At 32.2% G+C, this 22,197-nt stretch overlaps 2 protein-coding genes across 2 annotated transcripts in view; both read left to right on the forward strand.

Moving 5' to 3' along the window:
• Window positions 1-673: 673 nt before the first annotated feature.
• Window positions 674-1,249, forward strand: LOC124891213. Its single transcript, XM_047403026.1, has one exon. It carries the CDS (start codon window positions 674-676, stop codon window positions 1,247-1,249), a length of 576 nt encoding a protein of 191 aa, XP_047258982.1.
• Window positions 1,250-8,133: 6,884 nt separating this feature from the next.
• Window positions 8,134-22,197, forward strand: part of LOC124891214 — a 28,591-nt gene continuing 14,527 nt past the window's right edge. The window contains exon 1 of the mRNA XM_047403027.1: window positions 8,134-8,404. The gene's annotated coding sequence lies outside the window, so the exon portion shown is untranslated. The remainder of the gene's footprint in view (window positions 8,405-22,197) is intronic.

The following is a 22,197-nucleotide window of genomic DNA, read 5'->3' on the forward strand; positions in this document are numbered from 1 at the left end:
TTACATCTTTTTCCTTCTTTTGTTCTCTACCAATTTACTTTGGTATTTCAAAGTTTTGTTCTTCTTAATTGAATTTTTGCCATTTACAGTTCAATCAAAAATTCCTAAATTTTTGGCATCACAATATCAAGTGTACTAACATCAACAACAAAGACACGATTAAACTAATTTATCAATCAACTACACCAATGAAAAATACAGGATTTAAGTTACCTATATATATATACATATACCTAGTGTATGACCTACTACTGGTTTGCAATACCTGCCCCCAATCCCAAATTAGTTGGGATTCCTCTATATTGTTAGCAAATAAAGCAAATAAAGTCCTATTTCCAGTCTATGTCCAGCTTTGTCCTAGTCTTTAGGAGAGTAGTTTATCATGAATTTGTTTCCTATTTTTTAGGAGTTATCTTAGTTAGTCGTTCCAGCTTTTTGATTTATTTTGTTGTGTCTTTCTGTGTATAAAATCTAGCAGCATACGACTATGAATAACAGTCAAGATAGTTCCATTAAATTCAGTGTATTGACTCCATCTTTAGTCTTAAAAATTTCTGCATATACTTCTCTGTTTCACATTTGTTTACAGTGGTATCAGAGAGAGCATGAGATGCTGCAGTAAAGAAAAAAATACAACAGCAGCTAAACCTCTCTTCTCTATTTTGTAACACTCATGGCATCAGATAGTAATTTTGTACAAGCAACAATTCCTCAGTTTGATGGTCACTATGACCATTGGAGCATGCTGGTGGAGAATTTCTTACGGTCAAATGAGTATTGGCCAATTGTAGAGGATGGCATCGATACTCCGGCAGTAGGCAAAATTTTAACGAATGCTCAAAAAATAGAGTTGGAAGCAAAAAAACTGAAAGATTTGAAAGTGAAGAATTATCTCTTTCAGGCTATCGATCGTCCCATCCTAGAAACTATTCTTTACAAAGAAAATTCTAAGGATATTTGGGACTCCATAAAAAAGAAATATCAAAGCACTGCTAAAGTGAAGCGTACACAGCTTCAAGCCTTGATAAGGAATTTTGAGACTCTACAGATGAAGGACGGCGAGTCCATAATAAGTTATTGCGCTAGAACAATGGAGATCAGCAACAAAATGCGATTCCATGGCGAGAAGATGACTGATGTCACAATTGTTGATAAAATATTGCGCTCTTTAACGTCGAAGTATGATTATGTAGTTTTCTCCACTGAGGAATCAAAAGATATAGATGAGTTATCGCTGGATGAATTATAAAGCTCCCTATTGGTGCATGAACAGAAGATGAACCATAGTTCAACTTCTGAGGAGCAAGCCTTGAAGGCTTCAACTTTTGTTCCTTCCAATTCTAGAGGAAGGGGTGGAAGTAGAGGTAGAGGAAGAGGGAGAGAAGATAGAGGAAATAGAGATGGTGGCAGAAATTTTAGAGCCAATGATGATGGCAAAAGCAGGAGGAAGAATTTTGATAAATCAAAAGTCGAATGCTATCGATGTCATAAATTTGGTCATTATCAGTCTGAGTGCTACACTAAGCTGCCTAGTGACAAGGGTGAGAATATAAATTTTGTTGAAAGCAACAAAACCAAGACCTTGTTGATGGCAATACACACAGAAGAAAAACCCATGCAAGATGTTTGGTATCTGGACACAAGCTGCAGTAATCACATGAGTGGGAGTAAGTCTTGTTTTTCTTATTTAAATAAAGGCTTTCGTTCTAAAGTTAGTTTTGGTGATTGCTCTACTGTGGATGTAATGGGAAAAGGTGATATTAAAATTAAAGCCAAGAATGGTTTTGAAGAAATAATATCAAATGTGCTTTATGTTCCCGCTTTAAAAAGCAACCTATTGAGTGTTGGACAATTGCAAGAAAAAGGATATTCTATTTTCATCTGGAAAGATATTTGTGAGATTTATAGTCCTACTAGAGGAGCTATTGCTGTTGTGAAAATGAATTCATAGAGGTTATTTCCCTTGACTATTAAGAGTATTCAATCTTGTTTAAAGGCAGAAGTAAAAGATCCCTCATGGATGTGGCATTTTAGATATGGTCACTTGGTTTTGGTGGATTAAAAACTCTCCAACAGAAAAATATGGTGATCGGTCTTCCGAAAATCATCATCCCTTTCCAATTTTGTGAAGAATGTGTTATTGGCAAACAACATTTCTCTTAATTTCCAAAAGGGAAGTCGTGGAGAGCAAAGGGTATTTTGGAGCTGGTGCATTCAGATATCTGTGGCCCAATTAAACCAATTTATAATGGAGGTAAAAGGTATTTCATTATCTTTACGGATGACTATTCCTAAAAAACTTTGGTGTATTTTTTGCAAGAAAAATCAGAAGCTTTTGGAGCATTTAAAAGCTTCAAGACTCACGTAGAAAATGAAACTGGAAGGGTCATAAAGACTTTTTGAACTGATCATGGGGGCGAGTATTGCTCAAAACTCTTTGAACATTTTTGTGAATTTAGTGGAATTTGAAGAGAGCTCACCACTGCTTATACACCACAGCAAAATGGTGTATTGTAGAGGAAGAATAGAACCATTCTCAATATGGTGTGGAGTTTGCTGGCCAAAGGAAAAATGGAAAAGACTTTCTGGCCAGAAGCGGTAAATTGGAGCATTCATGTATTAAATAGAAGCCCAATATTTGTTGTTCAAAATATGACTCTGGAGGAAGCTTGGAGTGGAAGAAAACCAACTATGGACCACTTTCGAATTTTTGGTTGCATTACCTATACGCATATTCCAGACGAGAAGAGGAAGAAGCTTGATGACAAAAGCAAAAAATGTATCTTTCTCGGTGTTAGTGAAGCATCAAAGGCATATAATTGCTTAATCCACTGACGAAGAAGATTGTAATCAGTAGAGATGTTATTTTTGATGAATAAAACACTTGAGATTGGAGTATGCAGCAGTCTACTCCAATCATATTTGATACAGGAGCCGAAGAAGTAAATCTAATACCTAAAAGTGCAGTGAATTCAACTCCCACAGCTGCTGAAATTTTACCAACTCTTGCTGAAAGTTCACCAACTGCTGAAACTTTACCAACAACTTTAGAAGAAACTGATGCAGTAGCTCAGTCTCTTTGTTGTGCTCGCAAAAAGCCCTCGTGGATGATGGACTATGAGGTAACAGGAATTAATGCAAATAATGATACGGTTAACCATTTTGCATTGTTTGCAGACTGTGATCCGATTATTTTTGAGAGTGCTGTTAGAGAAGAAAAATGAAGAAAGGCGATGGATGATGAAATTGAAGCTATTTAAAGGAATGATACTTGGGAACTTATTAATCTTCTTGAGAAACACAAGATTATTGGTGTTAAGTGGGTCTATAAGACGAAACTGAAAGAAAATGGCGAAATCGATAAGTATAAGGCGCGATTGGTGGCTAAGGGATACAAGAAAGAGTATGGTGTGGATTCTACTGAAGTTTTTCCCCAGTTGTGATACAATACAACCAAGGGAAGCACGAAGTCACATACCAAAATCAATCCACAAGTTCAAGAATCGAGGACCCCTTTGGTGACCATCTCTCGGATTCAACATTACAACACAATAACGAGATGAACAAGGTGTTTAGCACACCAAAACAGCCAACATCCAAACTAGATTAACAACAACAAGATAAAGAACAAGATGAACAACAAATTCGGCCAACAACACCACAAAATCGAGAGTAATGAACAAGAACAAAGCACAACAAGATTACAAGAATAAAAGGATAGATAGTGGGATATAGATTGTTATAAGACCTAAGAACAAAGTGTGATTCAAACACTAAACCCCTAATTAATGTAACAACACCACCACACTCTTACGGTGACCGCCAAGCGAATCACTCACCTCAAGATCCACCATTTCCAAGCAAAGAACAATATTGGCTTTTCCAAGCCCTATACTAAGGATGGATTTTTCAAGCCCTAACTAAGAACTATACTAAGGTGTTACTCTCAAGAGAGAGGACTTTCAAGACTTCAAATGTTCATCATTCATCAACTAAAGAGAAATGACCTAAAATAGACTAAATATAGTATATTACAACAGAAAGATAAAATGACTCCAATGCCCTTAATGAGGTGGGTGGCAATGGAGTGTCATTTAGACAAGGCTAAAAGACCAAAATAACCTTGAGGATAAGTTACCAAAATGACCTTAATAAAAGGGGCCAAAATCGTGAACCATCAAATGTGGTCCAAACCTGTGAGTCCTCTAGTCTTCAAGGCTCCAAGCAATCTTCCACACACGAGTTTGTTTGATGGAATGCTCAAAATAACCCCTACAAGTATGATCCCATGCCCTCCATGGGACCAAAGCTTGATTCTTTATGTAGTGACTTTGAATGATACTATCAAAAGCTAAGGCGGCCATTTTACTTGTATCAAGTTGCAAGACATGACACTATTAGAATGCTAATTACCTTGGAAACACAAAATTCGTGGCCGATCTTCCAATTGGATGTCAAATCAATATTTCTACACGGATACTTGGAGGAAGAGGTATTTATCGAACAACCCCTTGGTTATGTTAAGATTGGAATTGAGCATAAAGTTTATCAATTAAAGAAAGCCCTTTATGGACTAAAACAAGGCCTACGTGCTTGGTATAGTCGCATTGAGGCTTATTTTCAGAAAATGGGTTTTCAAAAGTATCCATATGAGCCTACACTTTTTGTGAAAATTGGGGAGAATGGGAAAATGGTCATTGCGTGTTTGTATGTCGATGATCTCATCTTCATGGGGAATAATAGTGATATGTTTTCTGGTTTCAAGAAGTGTATGATGGATGATTCGAGATGTCTGATCTTGGTAAGATGCATTACTTTCTTGGTTTAGAAGTAGTGCAATCTGATGATGGCATATTTGTTTCCCAAAAGAAGTATGTGAGAGAAATTTTAAACAGGTTTAAGATGCAACATTGCAATCCAACCAACATTCCAGTTGAGTTTGGCTTGAAACTAACCAAAGATGGGAGCGAAAAGAAGACGGATAACACTTTTTACAAGCAAATTATGGATAGTCTAATGTACCTAACTGCTACAAGACCAGACATCATGTATGTTGTTAGTCTTGTAAGTAGATATATGGAGTACCCAACTGAAATGCATCTCTTAGCTGCGAAGAGAATTCTTCGTTACTTACAAGGAACCAAGGATTTTGGAATTTTCTACAGGAAGAGAGTAAAGGTAGATTTGATTGGCTTTACTGATAGCGATTATGCAGGATATCAAGATAGTAGAAAGAGCACTTTAGGTTATGTCTTTATGCTAGGCACATGGGCTGTATCGTGGTCTTCCAAAAAGCAAACAGTTGTCATATTATCAAGTATAGAAGCTGAATTTGTAGCTGCTACAGTTTATGCTTGTCAAGTTATTTGGCTTAGGAGAATCCTTAAAGAGTTGCAATTCAAGATGGAAAGTGCTACTATGATATTTTGTGACAACAATTCTGCAATCAAGTTGTCAAAAAATCCTGTGAACCATGGAAGAAGCAAGCACATTGATGTGAAGTATTATTTCCTGCGAGATCTCAACAATGAAGGAATAATAGAGCTTCAGTATTGCCGAAGTGAAGATCAGTTGGCAGACATTCTTACTAAACCTCTTAGGTTTCTCCTTTTCCAAAAGCTGAGGAGGTTGATGGGTATTGGCACGATGGAAGAATTCAACCAGCTACTGTTAACATGAAGCTTGAGAGCTTTTAGTTTAAGGGAGAGTGTTGGCAAATAAAGGCAGCAAATAAAGTCCTATTTCCAATCTATTTTCAGCCTTGTCCTAGTCTTTAGGAAGTAGTTTATCGTGAATTTGTTTCCTATTTTTTAGGAGTTATCTTAGTTAGTCATTCCAGCTTTTTGATTTATTTTATTGAGTCTTTCTATGTATAAAATCAGTAGCCTACGACTATGAATAACAGTCAAGATAGTTCCATTAAATTCAGTGTATTGACTCCATCTTTAGTCTTAAAAATTTCTGCATATACTTCTCTGTTTCACATCTGTTTACATATATAGACATTCCACTTTATTCAAATCCATTTCATAATAAACTCCAGTGTAAACAACCTCCTGTAAAAATGCACGGTAATATTAAGTACAATAAATTCTTGTGATCGGTCCTTTTCTGAACACCACACACAGTAGAAGCATTAATACACTTGGAAGCCTTTTTTCCATTTCATAAAATTAAGGCAAAATATGTCGGTGGACCCTTGTACTATGTCCGTTTTGTAATGTAGATACTCCTATTTACATGTTTGTCATCTGAACCCTTGAACCCATTAAAAGCAATATTTTAAACTCTTTGACCGTTGACCGGACCTATGTGGCATTAAAATTGCTGAGTAGGACGAAATGCGTGTAGGCACGTGCCTGAGGTGCGAGTGAGGGTCATTTTTGATCAATTTTATATTAAAATAGTTTTTTTTTAAAAAAAGTCCTCCCCCAGGCTGCCATGGCCATCAGAGTCCCCCAACACCTCCACCATTAACGCAACACCACCACTATTAACACACATATACGCATAAAAGCAAATCCACCATCACTGCACAACTTCCCCAACTCCACCATTTTTATCTTCTCCACAAAGCACAAAACACACTCCTCCACATACCCACACAGATTGCGAGATAGGTAGTAAGAGAAAATAGAAAGGAAAAAAAAGAGAACAACACTCTCATCAACACCATGAATGCAACAACTCATCACCATAACCTATCATCACTACCCTCATTTTCAACCCCTGATTTCAACCTCACTGAACAACCCAACAGACAAGCTCCATTACCCTTGACAAAACCAATAACAATGACCTAATTCCAACACAAAACTTCCTTCCGAATTGAAGCCTTAAAACCCCAATTTTAATTTTTTTTATTTGTTGAACAGTAAATCAACGATTGAAAAATTGTTCCTTTTCTATCAATTTAATACAAAAATAATTTTTTTCTTTTTGTAAAACAGAAATGGTAATATTAGTACTTAAATCCTAAACCCCAATTTCTCCGTTCACCTGCCATCACCACCATGTGCCACCTCCTCAACTCTCTCTGTCACAATTGAAAAAGGAAACTCCTTTTCTCCACAATTGAAAAACAAAAAATCAATTCGTTTTTCAAATTTCAATAAAGCCAACACATAAAAAATTCACTTCTTATTCTTCTTCACCCCCGACCACTTCGACTCTCTACGATTTTTTTGAATTTTAAACAGAAAAAATGCTTCTCAGATTTGTTGGCCCTCACTTCTTATGAAGATGATGAAGGAAAAGAAGAAGAAGAAGAGGAGGGAGAATAATAAGAAAAAAAAGAAGAAATAGAGAAAGAAGAACAGGAAAAAGAAAGAACAAGGGGGAAGAGAGAGGAACAAGAGGAGGGTGGAGGGTGGAGGGTGGGGGGTTTCTTTATATTTATTTATTTTATTTATTTATTTGTTTATTTATTTTAATATTTAATATTTTTATGCTTAAAAATGACGTGGAAGATGACGTGGGGCGGGTGTGTTACACTCATTGAAAAAGTGTTTAAAATGTTGCTTTTTAATGGGTGACAAACATGTAAGTGGGAGTATCCACATTACAAAATGGATATAGTACAACGGTCATAGAACCATTTTGCCTAAAATTAAACTATTGTATATTTTAGAAACAGAACAATTACCAGCTGTAGTGGACTTGCCAACACCAACTTTCCCAGAAGTAATAGCTATAATATCTTTAATTCCTTCAATTTTTAGGCTTTGGATATTATTATTTCTTGCATTTTGCATAGAAAATTCCTTAACCCCTCCAATCTGCATGACAGAATTACACCAAAGCTATTAATTTCTTGGGTTAAAATGAAATCTTGAAAAATATACACAAGTTTAAATATCATTTACAATGAAATTTTTCAAGAAATGCTTCACAATGAAAACTTGTTTGGACAGCGTCAGTGAAATATAAAAAAACAAGGAAAATAGCAATACTACTGTCTAGTTTGACGAACTTCTATACAAAAAGTGAAAAGAAAAGGTGAAGTCATTTTAGAACAAAAATAAATTATAAAGGTCATTGTTCACCAACTGCACACCAGACCACTTGCCAATAAGAAGGCTTAAAGTAATGAAAGGATTGGCGTTTGATAATTTCTTTGTTACAACCCCCACCTCTCACTTTCTTCCATCGCCTTTACACTTGGCCTTGCCTTAGCACTAACAGTATCATCATTATTCATCATCATTCTTCTAAAGACGACTCTACCAAGAACATGTTATGTAGCCTAAGACAATCGAGTATGTCGAAATAAACTTTTAAGCACTTTCCTAAAATCAAGGATAACTAAAACTCAATATCTAAGAGTTAACTTACCCGTCAACATGTATATGAATTTCAGTGAACAAATTGAGAGTGGAGAAGCTCAAGAATATGCTTTTTTCAGGTATTTCCCGTTTCTTTGGATGATATCGATCTTTTGCTTCATTGGTTCCTACAGTGGCAACTGTAGAATCTGCTATGGTGCTAGCTACTTTTATTATTACTTTTCGAATCCAAGGGACTATTGCAATAACTTTTTGAGATGCAGGTAAATAATGTAAGTATGCATAGAGAAAGTAAATAACAATACTACATAGGTGAAAGTACCTGTTCATCTCAAAATTTGATTCTCTTTTTCAAGGCTTTGTCGCTCTCGACTTGTGTCAACAATATGGACTTTGCATATCCAATCAGGAGTGTTAGTTGTTATCTGATCGATATTGAATCTTGTCTACCAAAGATATCTTCACAATAATATAGACAGGAAGAATTAGAGAGCCACACCAATTAGATCATTGAGTTCAATTTGCGGTTAAGTTAAAATAAGGTGCATATCCTTTTGCCAAATTTCCTCGCTTTAGCTAGTGGTAATCTATACATGCAAATTTAAATACTTTAAATTTTGTCACACTGAGTCGAACAATGTGATGCACATATGTTTGTTAGTGTAACAATCTTACGGAAGTTTTTAATAGCAACGGTAAGAGTATTAAAAATTTCAGCATTGGCTCCTAAAATATAGGAATTTCTATGAATATACAATTAAAGAAGGGAACAAGTCGAGCTTAGCATACCATTAAACACCCTTTGTATAACAGAGAGCAAACATAACATAGTACTGACATGCAACTCAAACTAAGAAATCAGAAGGGATTGTTGGCAGCCGAAACCAAAAGAGTTAATACAAAAAAATGACCCTAAACTTGACACCAAATTATAACTTTGACCTTAAATTTTGATAGTGCACAAATAGGACCTTTAACTATTCAAAACCTGAACAAATATGACCTCAAATTTTGCAACCCTATGTGTGAGTCTCACTCGCGCCTACGTGGAAAGGTAATCCAATCATACGGTGCCACGTCGTTAAAAGGGCTGACTTGGAGAGAGGACATATTTGTGCAGTTTTGAATAGTTAAAGTTCATATTTGTGCACTGTCAAAGTTTTGCTTTTTGTGTTAAAACGACATCGTTATTATTATTATTATTATTATTATTATTATTATTATTATTATAATAATAATTTTTTTATATATTTTTATAGTAGCATCACCTAATTTTTTTGTAATTTAAAATTATTATTATTATTATTATTATTATTTTATTTATTTCTATAGCAACAACAATTAGCTTTTTTTTAATTAAAAAAAAAAGCCACTAGCAGGGATCGAATCCGCACAGTAGGCTGAAGCAAGCTCCCAAGAAGAGCAAATAACACCACTGGACTATCTAATTGCCTTGTTTTATGTGGTTCAACATTAATATACGTACATAAATATACATTTTCTATCTTATATATATACAACGTAATTTTTTTACCGAGGGGGTTCGGGTGAATCCTATGACAACCACATAGGTCCGCCCCTCGTTAATTTAATAACGTTTAATAATATTAATTTAATAACATTTTAATTACGTTAATTTGATAACGTTAATTTAATATACTACTACTACTACTATTCTTAATAACATTAATTTAATAACGTTTTATTAAAACTATAATTTTTTTAATTATTAGTATAGTTTCATATTTAATTTAATATTTAAATAAATAATATTTACATATATTATATAACTTAAATCCGTCCTCTGCTTTATAATATATATACATACCCGCTCGATTTTTTCGTATGAGGCTGATCTGCCTAATTAATAAATATTCAATATTGCTCTTTTTTCGCAATGACAAAAGAAATTAGATGCCATTTTCATTTTTGAGCCAAAAATAATGAAAAATAATAGTGAAAAGTCATTTAAAGGTCATATTTGTGCAGTTTTGAATAGTTAAAGGTCATATTTGTGCACTGTCAAAGTTTAAGGTCATATTTATGTATTATTCCCTTAGATTTTAAGCTGGACGTGCCCAGTTTTGTGTGTTGAACACGCATTTTGCCACGTAGGATTGGAGGTCATATTTGTGTAGTTTTGAATAGTTAAAGGTCATATTTGTGCACTGTCAAAGTTTAAGGTCAAAGTTATAATTTTGTGTCAAGTTTAGGGTCATTTTTATGTATTAACTCAAACCAAAACACACTCAAAACTTTGAAGACATGATTGCGTGTATTTATTCCGATAGATTTTCAAATCAATGTAACAAACAAAAAAGAAAAAAATTATATTTCTCTATATTTCTCCGAAGAAGTGAAACAAAGAAAGAATGAGATAAATCGCCATAAAAATAAAATTAAATGACCTAAAGCACAATAAAAGTATGAAATTGGAGAAAAAGTCCCAGCAAATTCAACGGTCAAATTGATGAAGTCCCAACAATTTCAATCTTAAAAAAGACTGAGTTGTCAAAGAATGAGACCGATACAGAACGATAAGTGGAAGAAGAGCCTTTGGTTCCCTTGAGTATATAGTAAAAGGGATTACTGGTCACACGTGGGCATCAACCCTTCCACATGGTTAAAAGCCAGTTAAATAGGGCCACAAAGAGCAATAAATTAAAAAGAGGCTTGTTGTATAATTTATGAAGCTTGTTGTACAACTATCTCATGCTATGATAGTCCCAACCTTATTGGCACAACTTAGGAAGCCTGTTGTACAGCCATCTCATGCTATGATAGTCCCAACCTTGTTGGCTTATATAATAGAGTAACTCGCACTAGCTAGTGGTAATCTATACATGCAAATTTAAATACTCTAAATTTTGTCACACTGAGTCGAATAATGTGATGCACATATGTTTGTTAGTTTAACAATCTTACAAAACTTTTTAATAGTAATAGTAAGAGTATTAAAGTTTCAACATTGGCTCCAAAAATATAGGAATTTTTATGAATATACAATTAAAGAAGGGGATTAAGTCGAGCTTAGCATACCATTAAACACCCTATGTACAATAGAGTGCAAGCAAACATAACATAGTACTGACATGCAACTTAAACTAAGAAATAGGAAGGAATTGTTGGCATCAGAAACCAAAACACACTCAAAACTTTGAAGACATGATTGCATGTATTTATTTTGATAGATTTTTAAATCAATGAAACAAACAAAAAAGAAAAAATTGTATTTCTCTATATTTCTCTGAAGAAGTGGAACAAAGAAAGAATGAGATAAATCGCCATAAAAATAAAATTAAACGACTTAAAGCACAATTAAAGTATGAAATTAGAGAAAAATTCCTACCAAATTCAACCTTCAAATTGATGGAGTCCCAGCAATTTCAATCTTTAAAAAGACTGAGCTGTCAAAAAATGAGACTGATACAGAGCGAGAAGCGAAAAAAGAGCCTTTGGTTCCCTTGAGTATATAGTAAAAGGGATTACTGGTCACACGTGGACATCAACCCTTCCACATGCTTAACAACCAGTTAAATAAGGCCACAAAGAGCAATAAATTAAAAAGAGGCCAGTTGTATAACTTAGGAAGCCTGTTGTACAACCATCTCATGCTATGATAGTCCCAAACTTGTTGGCACAACTTAGGAAGCCTATTGTACAACCATCTCATGCTATGATAGTCCCAACCTTGTTGGCTTATATAGTAGAGTAATATAGTAATATATACAAATATATCTCTCCATGGCCCCCAATATGAGTAATAGTTATATTTTGGCATCATTACTGCTAGATTTGAAGTCAATAGAGATAACAGATAGTGCAAAGGCATAAGTTAACTCATCTAGCTGCTAAATAGAGCAAAAAACAATGTATTTCGTTGCAACTTCGTAAGAAATTAATAAAGGACTTACCATAAAATGGTGGACGCTTTCGCAACTGTGTGATCAGCAGAGTTTCAAAGAGGTGAAAGCTTAGCGACAAATCGGGTATTAGGAGGGAAAATCCATCGGACGGTGGACGCTCGTCGACGGCCGATGAGATGCTGTGGATTGATTGTTGCAGATCGGGTATTTTATCGATGAGGATTGATTATTGGAGATGCCTAATTAGTAAGAAAAAATCAAAGGGGTAAACAAAATGGGTTGGGTCAGGTCAAGGTCTGAATTGAGTCGGATATTATAAAATTTTTTAAAAAAACCGATCATGAATAGTTGGTTTATTTTTTTTTTTTTAAATAATTATTTGAAAAATGGCCATCTGTGGACTGTGGTCGATTTTTATTAAAAAAATAAAAAATTAATAAATCATATAATATATATAATAACATCCAAATAATTTAATGCAATGTACATATAAATCGGATAATTAGTTATTTTATCATTACATTAACACGAGTAATATATTTCTTAAATCTTATAATAATATCATTGCATTTCTTAAATTTGGATGAGTTTTTAGTTAATTAGCTTTTAAATACGATATTATATACCATGTAGTACAACGTATTAATCAAATGAATTATCGGTTAATTAGCTTACGTTATTATAACTTCAACAATATACTCTTGATATACATTAACACGAGTAGTATATTTCCCCAATGGTATGAATCAACGTATTAGTCAAAATACTTGGATATATAGCTCAGTTAGTTAGCTTTTGATTATTACGTACATCACTACACGATATATATGCATATACATATATATACATATATTCGATTGACTATCATCTTCGAAATACATTACTCCATAATGCAACGTATTTCATATATATTCAGATGAATTATCGGTTAGTTTATCTTACCTTATTAAATTAAACAAAATATTATTACTTCGATCGATCGATCGCATGATGTTAGCCTATTTAATATATAATTGGATACATTAGTTAGTTTTTGACTGCGTACTTTGAACATCACTACATAATACACACACACACACATATCTACATACATGCATACACCTACACACACTTTATCAACTATCAGGTTCTACACACGTAGTATATACATCACATCACGAGTATATTATCTTGTAATGCAATGTATTTAATATATGCTTTGATGAGTTATCGATTAATTTGATTAACTTACACTAATATAACTTCAACGTATTACAGTATATTATTACTTCGATCGTTTTAAAATAAATTATTCAGCATATACTTGGATACATCCAGTTAGAGCTTTTGACCTTTTTCAATACACGACATACACACACACACACACATATATATATATAACACTTACTATATATCAGGTTCTAATTAAATATGTGGAATATACATCACATATACATTAGTATATAATTACCTCATACAGAACGTATGCATATACTGTGATTAATTAATGGTATTATATTATTATAACTTCAACAGTATATTATTAATACCTCGAATGTATGATAGAAACATACTATTCAATATATTTGGATAGATTCTGCTAGTTTTTTACTACATCATTCATCGATCACTACATTTAATATATATATATATATATATATATATATATATATATATATATATATATATATATATAGAGAGAGAGAGAGAGAGAGAAACTCTTGAATACGTACTATATATATCACATGCACAAGTATATTACCTCATAATACAACATATTCATTATATTTTGATGAATTATCGGTTATACATGTACACTACATTATTATAACTCCAATAGCATATTATTACCTTAACTGTATGATATAGACATATTCATTATACAAATATAATATTTAACGTATATACGATGGAAAACATATTTATTTTATATATTGAAACATAAGTAAAAGATAAAGATTATGTTTAACGTAATTTATTTATTTAATATATTTCTTAGTTTATTTTTGAGTATAATTCTTTTTACAAAATTTAAATTTGATTGATTTTTATTATTATTATATAGGATATCGACTACGTGTGTTCAGTGTAATTAAAAAAGATTAATATATATTAAAAATATATTTTATTATTTTTTAATGAAAAACTACCACAAGTGATCTCTTTTTTAAAATATTTTCTTTTTATTTTTTAATCGAAAGCGACCATTTATGGTCACTTTTATATAAATATTTTTAATTAAAATTTTAAAGACAAGCAACCACAAGTGGTCACATTTTCTATTATTTTTTTTTAATCATAAAGCGACAACAAGTGGTCAGTTTTAAAAATAATTTTCTTTTTTATTTTTTCAAAATCCTTTTTAAAATTTATTTTAAATTTAATTTTTAAAATAAAAGCGACCACAAGTGGTCGATTTTTTTAAATATCTTTCTTTTTTAGTTTTTAAATCAAAAAGCGATCACAAGTGATCTCTTTTTTAAAAATATTTTTAATTTAATTTCTTTAAATAAAGTCATCCTTTTTTTTAATCAAAATATTATCCTTTTTATCTTTTTAATCCAAAACCGACCACTTGTGGTCATTATTTTAAAAATATTTTTTTTTTATCAAAAATCGATCAAAAGTGATTGGTTTTTGTATAATATTTTAAATTTATTTTTTAATTAAAAGCGATCACTTGTGGTCACTTTTACAAAAATATTTTTTAAATTTTTTTCAAATCGAAAATAGACCATTTGTGGTCGCTTTTAGTTTTAAAAAAAATATAATAATTAATATAATTTTTTTTAAAATAATTATTAGACAATTTTAAAATATAAAAGCGACCACATGTGGTCACTTTTTTACTATCCTTTTTAGAAAAAATGAAAAAAATGACCACATGTGGTTGCTTTTATTGCGACCACCAGTTGTGGTTGTTTTTTTGTGGTCGCAAAAGTTGTTTTTTTAGTAGTGCTTATGGTTGGTGTATTTAAAACAGTGTACACTTGATGAATTCACCTATATGAGAAGTGGAATGTGGTCGTTCCTATGAGACTACTTTTGGCCTTAGTTACCCAGAGCTCTCATGAATACCAGTCATGCACATGACCTATTGGCGCAAAACCATGTTGAACAATAAAATTACGATCAAAATATGATTGATAAAGTCTCTATCTTACAACAAGAGTTATTCGATTTATAGAAACATTATATTTCACCGATAATTCAGTAAGTGAAATTTATTGGTCTAAGTTTGATTCATAGTTCAGAAGACACCAAACCTACTATATTTTAACCATGCAAGTCCAGCAAGTTAAAACTCTTTTTCCTATAAATTATTTTGAAATAATGTGGGGATCATAGGAATATTATTTATTTATTTCAAAAAAATTTATTGTATAGTCATTATAAAAGTGTATTTGGAAAGTCATAAATTTTATTACTTTACTTGAAAAGAAGGATAATTAAAAATACATGCATGTCATTATTTGTCACTTGACCTATACTTGTCAAACATATATTAAGAGTATCTCTTATAAAAAAGACAAGTGTTAATACACTTGTCACAGGGAGAAGCTTTAACTTTAGCCTATAAATAAGCTATATTGTTAGTCATCAAAATGCAGTAACCTACTTTCAATTTTCCTTTCCTTTAATTTCTTACTCCTCCATTTTCTCCTCTTCTTTCACCCTTTCTTTATATTATTATATACCAGGTAACTTGACCGTGTTTCACACGATTATGTAAAACTACACGATTATGTAAAACCTGTTAAATTTATGAATAATTGTTATTAATATATAAACATTAAAAATAATTTTAAAAGTATTTTTTTTGAAAACTAAAAAAATGTTAAAGGTAATTCAATCTTAATTAAATAAGAGGATCATAACACCTAACAAATGATATAAAATTAGGATTAGTTGGGAAAAAAAATGAGGTGATTAAATCACTTCCATCTGAGAGTAGATACTTGGTTCACTATGCGTTGGCCGATATTTTCATATTAAAATATTTACCATAGCTTTAGAACAAAAAAAAATTATTCCTTACAATTTTTCAAACATTAAAAGATAATTATATTCCAATGAAAAAAAAATACAAGTACCATATATTGAGAGAAAATAAGTATATATATATATATATATATATATATATATACATTTCCCAATTGCACATGAAAACATTTTGCAACAACAATTGACGTGAAAAGGAAAAAAAGGAAAAAGAAATCAAGCAAATTTCAAAGACATATCAGAATGAAAAAGAGCAGATAGATGACATTTTTAAAGAGTGGACTAAATTTTTTTTAATCTTTTTCAAATTTACCATTCTAAAATATTTAAAGCTAAATAAATATTCACCGATTAGTTTTTATTTTATATGAAGAACAGCTAAAGATCTACTGATCTAATCATTAATATATTCAACAAAAGTAATTACAGTTAAACAATGAATTTTAAAAAAAGGCCAGTAAAGAATAAAAAAAAAAAATTGAGCAAAGCCGGTGAATTAAGAAAGTTCTAAAAAAAATCAAGCCTAACAAATACAAGTTACGTTGATCTTTTTGACCATAAAAGAAATCGACTCTAAAAAAGTAAACAAACAAATGTACATACCTTACAAAAAACAATTATCATTAAATTTTTTCAAGAAATAATTGTCATTGTTTCTCTCTATTTCAAGAAACAATTATCATTGGACTTTTTAATGCAAAATAAATAACTGAGGTTATGAACATGAAAGGTTTTAGAGTTATGAATTTTATTAATATTAATTAAGAGCATAATTTATGAAGATAAAGAGATGTAAGTTAATTTTTAAAATAAAATAATTGAGAAAAACTCCAAATTCATAATGCAAATCCAGTAAAGATGAATGTACCATCGGTTAGGAAGGACATAACCAACAGACGTACCTCTGAATAATTTTTTATTAATATGATTTTAAGATGTTACAAATTTGTACATTACATAACTGAAAGTTATGAATATGAAAGACTTAAGAGTTATGGATTACTATTTATTAAAATTAATTAAGAGTAGAATTTATTTATTGAAGAATTATGAGTTAAGAAGATGATTTTACAAAATAAAATAATTGAAGAAATGAGAGAAAAAAACTCAAAAAAGGAGAAAAAAGAAAAATTGAAATGGAGGCCGTTTAGAGGTGCCACATCACATTTTTTATAACTAATACAGTAATAATTTTTTATTAGGTTGACATATTTTAATGTTAGGTTGTGAGATGTCATATATATTACTTTTAATTATTGATACTTCAACAAAAAAAAACTAAATTGAAATGCTTAAATATAAAAATCTAGTGATATAACATCTAAATTAGAAAGAATCGAACAAAAAGAAGATTAGAAAAGTAAAGAAAAGAGCCAAAAATGATGATTATCATTGGTAAAAAAATTACGAGCCAATAAGTTCTATGTTATCAACAAATTGCAATGAATTGAAGGTATTTGCCCATGACATAGTATAAAACTTTATAATAAAGTCTTATTTTTGAACGGTACATCTGTTGTATTTAACGAAATAGTTAATTAAAAATACTAAGATAAGAAATATATATAACTTTATAATAAAGTCTTGTTCTTGAAGGGTACATCTTTTGTATTTAACGAAATAGTTAATTAAAAATACTAAGATAAGTAATATATATATGTATATATATATATATATATATATATATATCATTCAAACTTCTATACTTTGCCAAAGTACTTAATTTGATAATCTCTTTTGATGGATCCTCCAAGACCATTAAACTTTTTTCTTTATCTTGATAAACTTGTATCAAATTAAATTAGTTCTCTCTTTGATGAAGTTTACACCGCCATCAAGCTTCCTTCTTCATGTTGATGAACTTGTGTTTGACTATTATTACACAAGAAGAAATTCTCAAGAATATTTCTATGATCTTCATCAAAATGATGATTACCATATTGTCACATGAAAAAGATATAAAGGTAAAAAAAAAGGGTTAAAAAAATACTACAAAGAAGAAGAAGGAGAAAATGCAAATAAGTATCCAACAACTTCATAGATGATTGATATTTATAGATGAATTAATCCATCATAATTAAGTAGAATGAAGTTGAGAAGACATGTTATTTAAGTGGAGAATGCAAATAGATGAAAGTATTTTATAACTCATGAGATATTATTAGATATAGTAAATATGATAGAGCATTTTTAAATTAATAAATAAATTAATTAGTGAAAGAATGAATTAAAAAATTCAAAAAAGGAGAAAAAAAGATAATTAGAAATGGTGGCCATAGAAAGGTGCCACATTACATTCTCTATAATCTTTCTTTATATTATATATAGATTTAATTAAAGGGCTCTATTAGTTACACCATTTTTTAAATTAACTTGTTGGTATTTTTATTAATAATTTTATTGATTCCTGTATCCTTTAATTAATTAGGAAAGTACTTGTTTAATCCTGGAAAAATATTTCACACTGCTGAAATAGTTTCTTAGGATAGTACCTAGCATGACTCAATTATAATTAATATATCATTTAATATAATATCATAGTAATATTTATTTAATACTTAATTTCATTAACTTGCGAATAAGTAATTATATTTCTGTTATAATTATTATATCACTTATAATATTATTATTGTAGTAATAAGTTATTATATATTTATTGTTATAATATATAATTATTTTGTTAACAGTTTTAAAACATTGTTATTGATATAATTTGTAGTAGTTGAATCGAAAGTTCATTTACGTGAGATATGCATGGATATATGAAGATCAAAACAAAATAAACTGTTGTGAGTAGTTTACCCTCAGAAACTGCATACAAATTACATCATTAGTAACACATCTTACTATATCTTAATTACATTCAATTGTATATTACCACTTAGGTATTTCACTTCTTTGGCTAAGTGAATTAAGAGAATACACATGATAATAGATGATATTCTTTTTGTTAAATATTTTCATTTTTGCCCTTATTCTCTTTGTTAAGACCACTCCCATGTGTGTATTTGTAATTGGTCTCTTCTAACACTTAAAACAATGTCTAGGGCACCCGACCAACAATACACGAGACTAAATTCGGCAAGACCGCCTAATCCACAAGTACAAAATAATGCCTCCATGGAAGAGGACGAAGTCCTAAAAAAATCCTTCAAAGACGTTCTAACAGACAAACTTGCAGATCTCGCTACACCACTTCAATTGGAAATCTGGCCACCAACCCACGAGGAGATCGGTCATTCCAACGACCCAATAATCCTATCGGATCAGGACAAAGCTAGAATATACCAACCATGAAAATATTCAGTGATAGTCAAACTGTTGGGAAGAAAAGTTTCCCATCAATTTTTAAAAGCAAAAATCATAGAACTATGAAAGCCCTCGGAAACCCTGACCCTCATCGACCAAGGTCAGGATTTCCACATCGCAAAATTCAGCAAACAGGAAAATATGGATTGAGCTTTTCCAGGGGTTCCTTGGTTCATAATGGGAGGTTTTCTCGCAGTTACCAGGTGGGAGCCCAATTTTGTGCCCCGAGAGTCCACAATCAGACACACTGCTATTTGGGTCCGGCTTCGTCATCTGCTGACGGAGTTCTACGACCACCTGATACTGGAAAAGATTGGATGGAAACTGGGGGATCTACTAAAAATTGACTCATGCACATCGTCAATGCTTCTTGGTAGATACGCGCGGATCTGTGTATGCCCCTCCACTTTCCAATCAAAAGAAGAGTCATCATCAGAGACCACATCCAAGATCTATAATATGAGGGGGACGGAATACTCTGCACCGGATGTGCACGCTTGGGGCACACCCTTAAAACTTGTACTGATCCTCCACCCACTTAGAATTTGCATGAACCGGGATCTTCCTCGACCTCAGCCAGAAATATCCCCTCACCGGAGAACATGTGGAAGCTGATCAACTACCCTAAGTGAAGGACCCAACAACCACCCTAAAAACATAGCCCAGTAACACCAATAGAAGTCCCTTCAGGTAAGTTTTCTACTTCGACTAATGTGAAATCGTCATTCCCTAAAAAATTTGGGAAACGGCGAGCCGCTGTGGGATCTCCATCTTTAAACGTCCCTAATCGGCTCTCAGAAGGAGTCAACACCTCTAAAGTGGACCAACCATGTACTGAGGATAGGGAATACGTGTCTCTGACTGATACCTGAGCACTATCCCCACTTTCAGTCCAAAATCCTAAAGAAGGCCCCCCTTAAGGGTCCACTGCATTTCCTTCACCAAAACTATTTTAATACCTTGCAATCTCTTGAACTGAACACTTCGGAGAATAAGAATAATCATGAAGGAACTGTAGTTGACATGACGATGAATGTCATATCAATTAACTACCCTGCTGCAAATGGGAAAAATCCCTTAAATACTATTCCTTTTGGCTTTGAGAAAAAAGACTTAGAGCCATCTTCTACAGTAGACATGACCATTGAAGTCGCATCTCTTAAATCTACTTCTACCAAACATCATATTGTTACTAAAAATAGTAATCCCAAGTCCCACTACCCCTCAGTCTCTTATCCTCTCAAGAATGGAAAATCTGGAGAACATGAACCAACAACACCCCTTGCCAAAAACTCCCATATTCCTGGTGACTGCCTCTCCAGCACCAGACCATGTCCCAGACTCTTGGCTAAAGATACTCCCAAGGATATACCATTGACCCTGAATGCTAATGTAGGGGGCCAACTAGTGGTTCTATTACTTCAGGACCCATAGTATCAAGTCAATGTGGTGAAGTAAGCAATAAACCATTTAGTCCACCTACTGGGCAATCAAATGTGGATGTAAACTCTACTCCAAGCATAACTCTCGATGGACCCTGTGCACTTATACACCCAGGAGCATAATCTTCTTTTGAATTAAGTCTTCCAGAGCATGCCTTTCTTCCCTCCTCAAACCTTCAATGCGGTACTAGTGGGCCCCTCCTTCATCCTATGGAACCCCATGGAATAACTTCTCCACCAGTTTCAACCCCCATCCCCAAAAGTGTGGGTAGGAGGCCTAGGAGAGGGAGAAAATTCAAACCTGGACAACCTGAAATAATACAACAAGGACCTGGAAAAAATCTTGGAAAATCTTGGGGTCTAAAGACCAAATATTTTCCCTCTAGAGAACACCTTCCAGAAAGAGTTCAAAGAGCCCTTGAGAGAAGTTGTTATCATGCTCTGTCCTAAGAGTCTAGTGAAGTGCTCTCTAAATCTGAAGAACAAGATTGACCATCTACCACTACTGTGACTCTCTCTATAACTTAGATAACCAAACCCTTCCATAAAGAATGGAAAGGGAAATATGTCACTCCATCTTCACCTCTCCAAATGGACCCAATGCTTAACTTCATCATTTGGAATGTAAGATGTGCAAATAGTGACACCTTGAGGAGACAATGCACCACCTTGGTTGATCTCCACAAACCTTCCATGCTTGTCTTGCTTGAAACTAGAATGGCTGAGTGTTGATACCTAATTTTTGCTCTTCGTGCTTAAAATTAACGTCTTCAGATTTCCTGATCGTTAAAGGGCACAAAATATATTTTTCACATATTTTTTGACAATTGTTAATAAATGATTGATATTCATCCTTACTTTAGGATTTTATCAATTTACTTTTATATTTTTACTTTTTATAATTTATTGATAATTTTCTATATATTGAGATTTTTTATCAATTTATTATCTTTTATCAGTTTTACAATCATCTGCACAGGTACACGACATGACATCATATTTTTATAATATTTTTAAATTAATTACATTTTTTACAATATTTTCATTTATTCTTTACATTTTTTATAATTACAAATTAATGTCTATATTTTTATGGTCCGCAAATACTAAATCGGATCAATTATTTTTACATAGTATAATAATCATACAAAAAAAGAGATAAAATTTCAGAGGGTAGATTTTAATTTCTACCCTCTCAGCTAAAAATAAAGGCAACCACAAGTACACACTGACAATTCTTTAAAAATAACAATATATACACAAAAATAGACACAAAAAGTGGGGGGAGAGGGGTGGGGGTAGGAGGGGGGAGGA

This window comes from Capsicum annuum, unplaced genomic scaffold (assembly GCF_002878395.1).
Source record: "Capsicum annuum cultivar UCD-10X-F1 unplaced genomic scaffold, UCD10Xv1.1 ctg3234, whole genome shotgun sequence".
Classification (NCBI taxonomy): domain Eukaryota; kingdom Viridiplantae; phylum Streptophyta; class Magnoliopsida; order Solanales; family Solanaceae; genus Capsicum; species Capsicum annuum.

Coding starts and splice junctions, on each gene's coding strand:
- LOC124891213 (XM_047403026.1), top strand. CDS start 674: ATGGCATCAGATAGTAATTTTGTACAAGCAACAATTCCTCAGTTTGAT.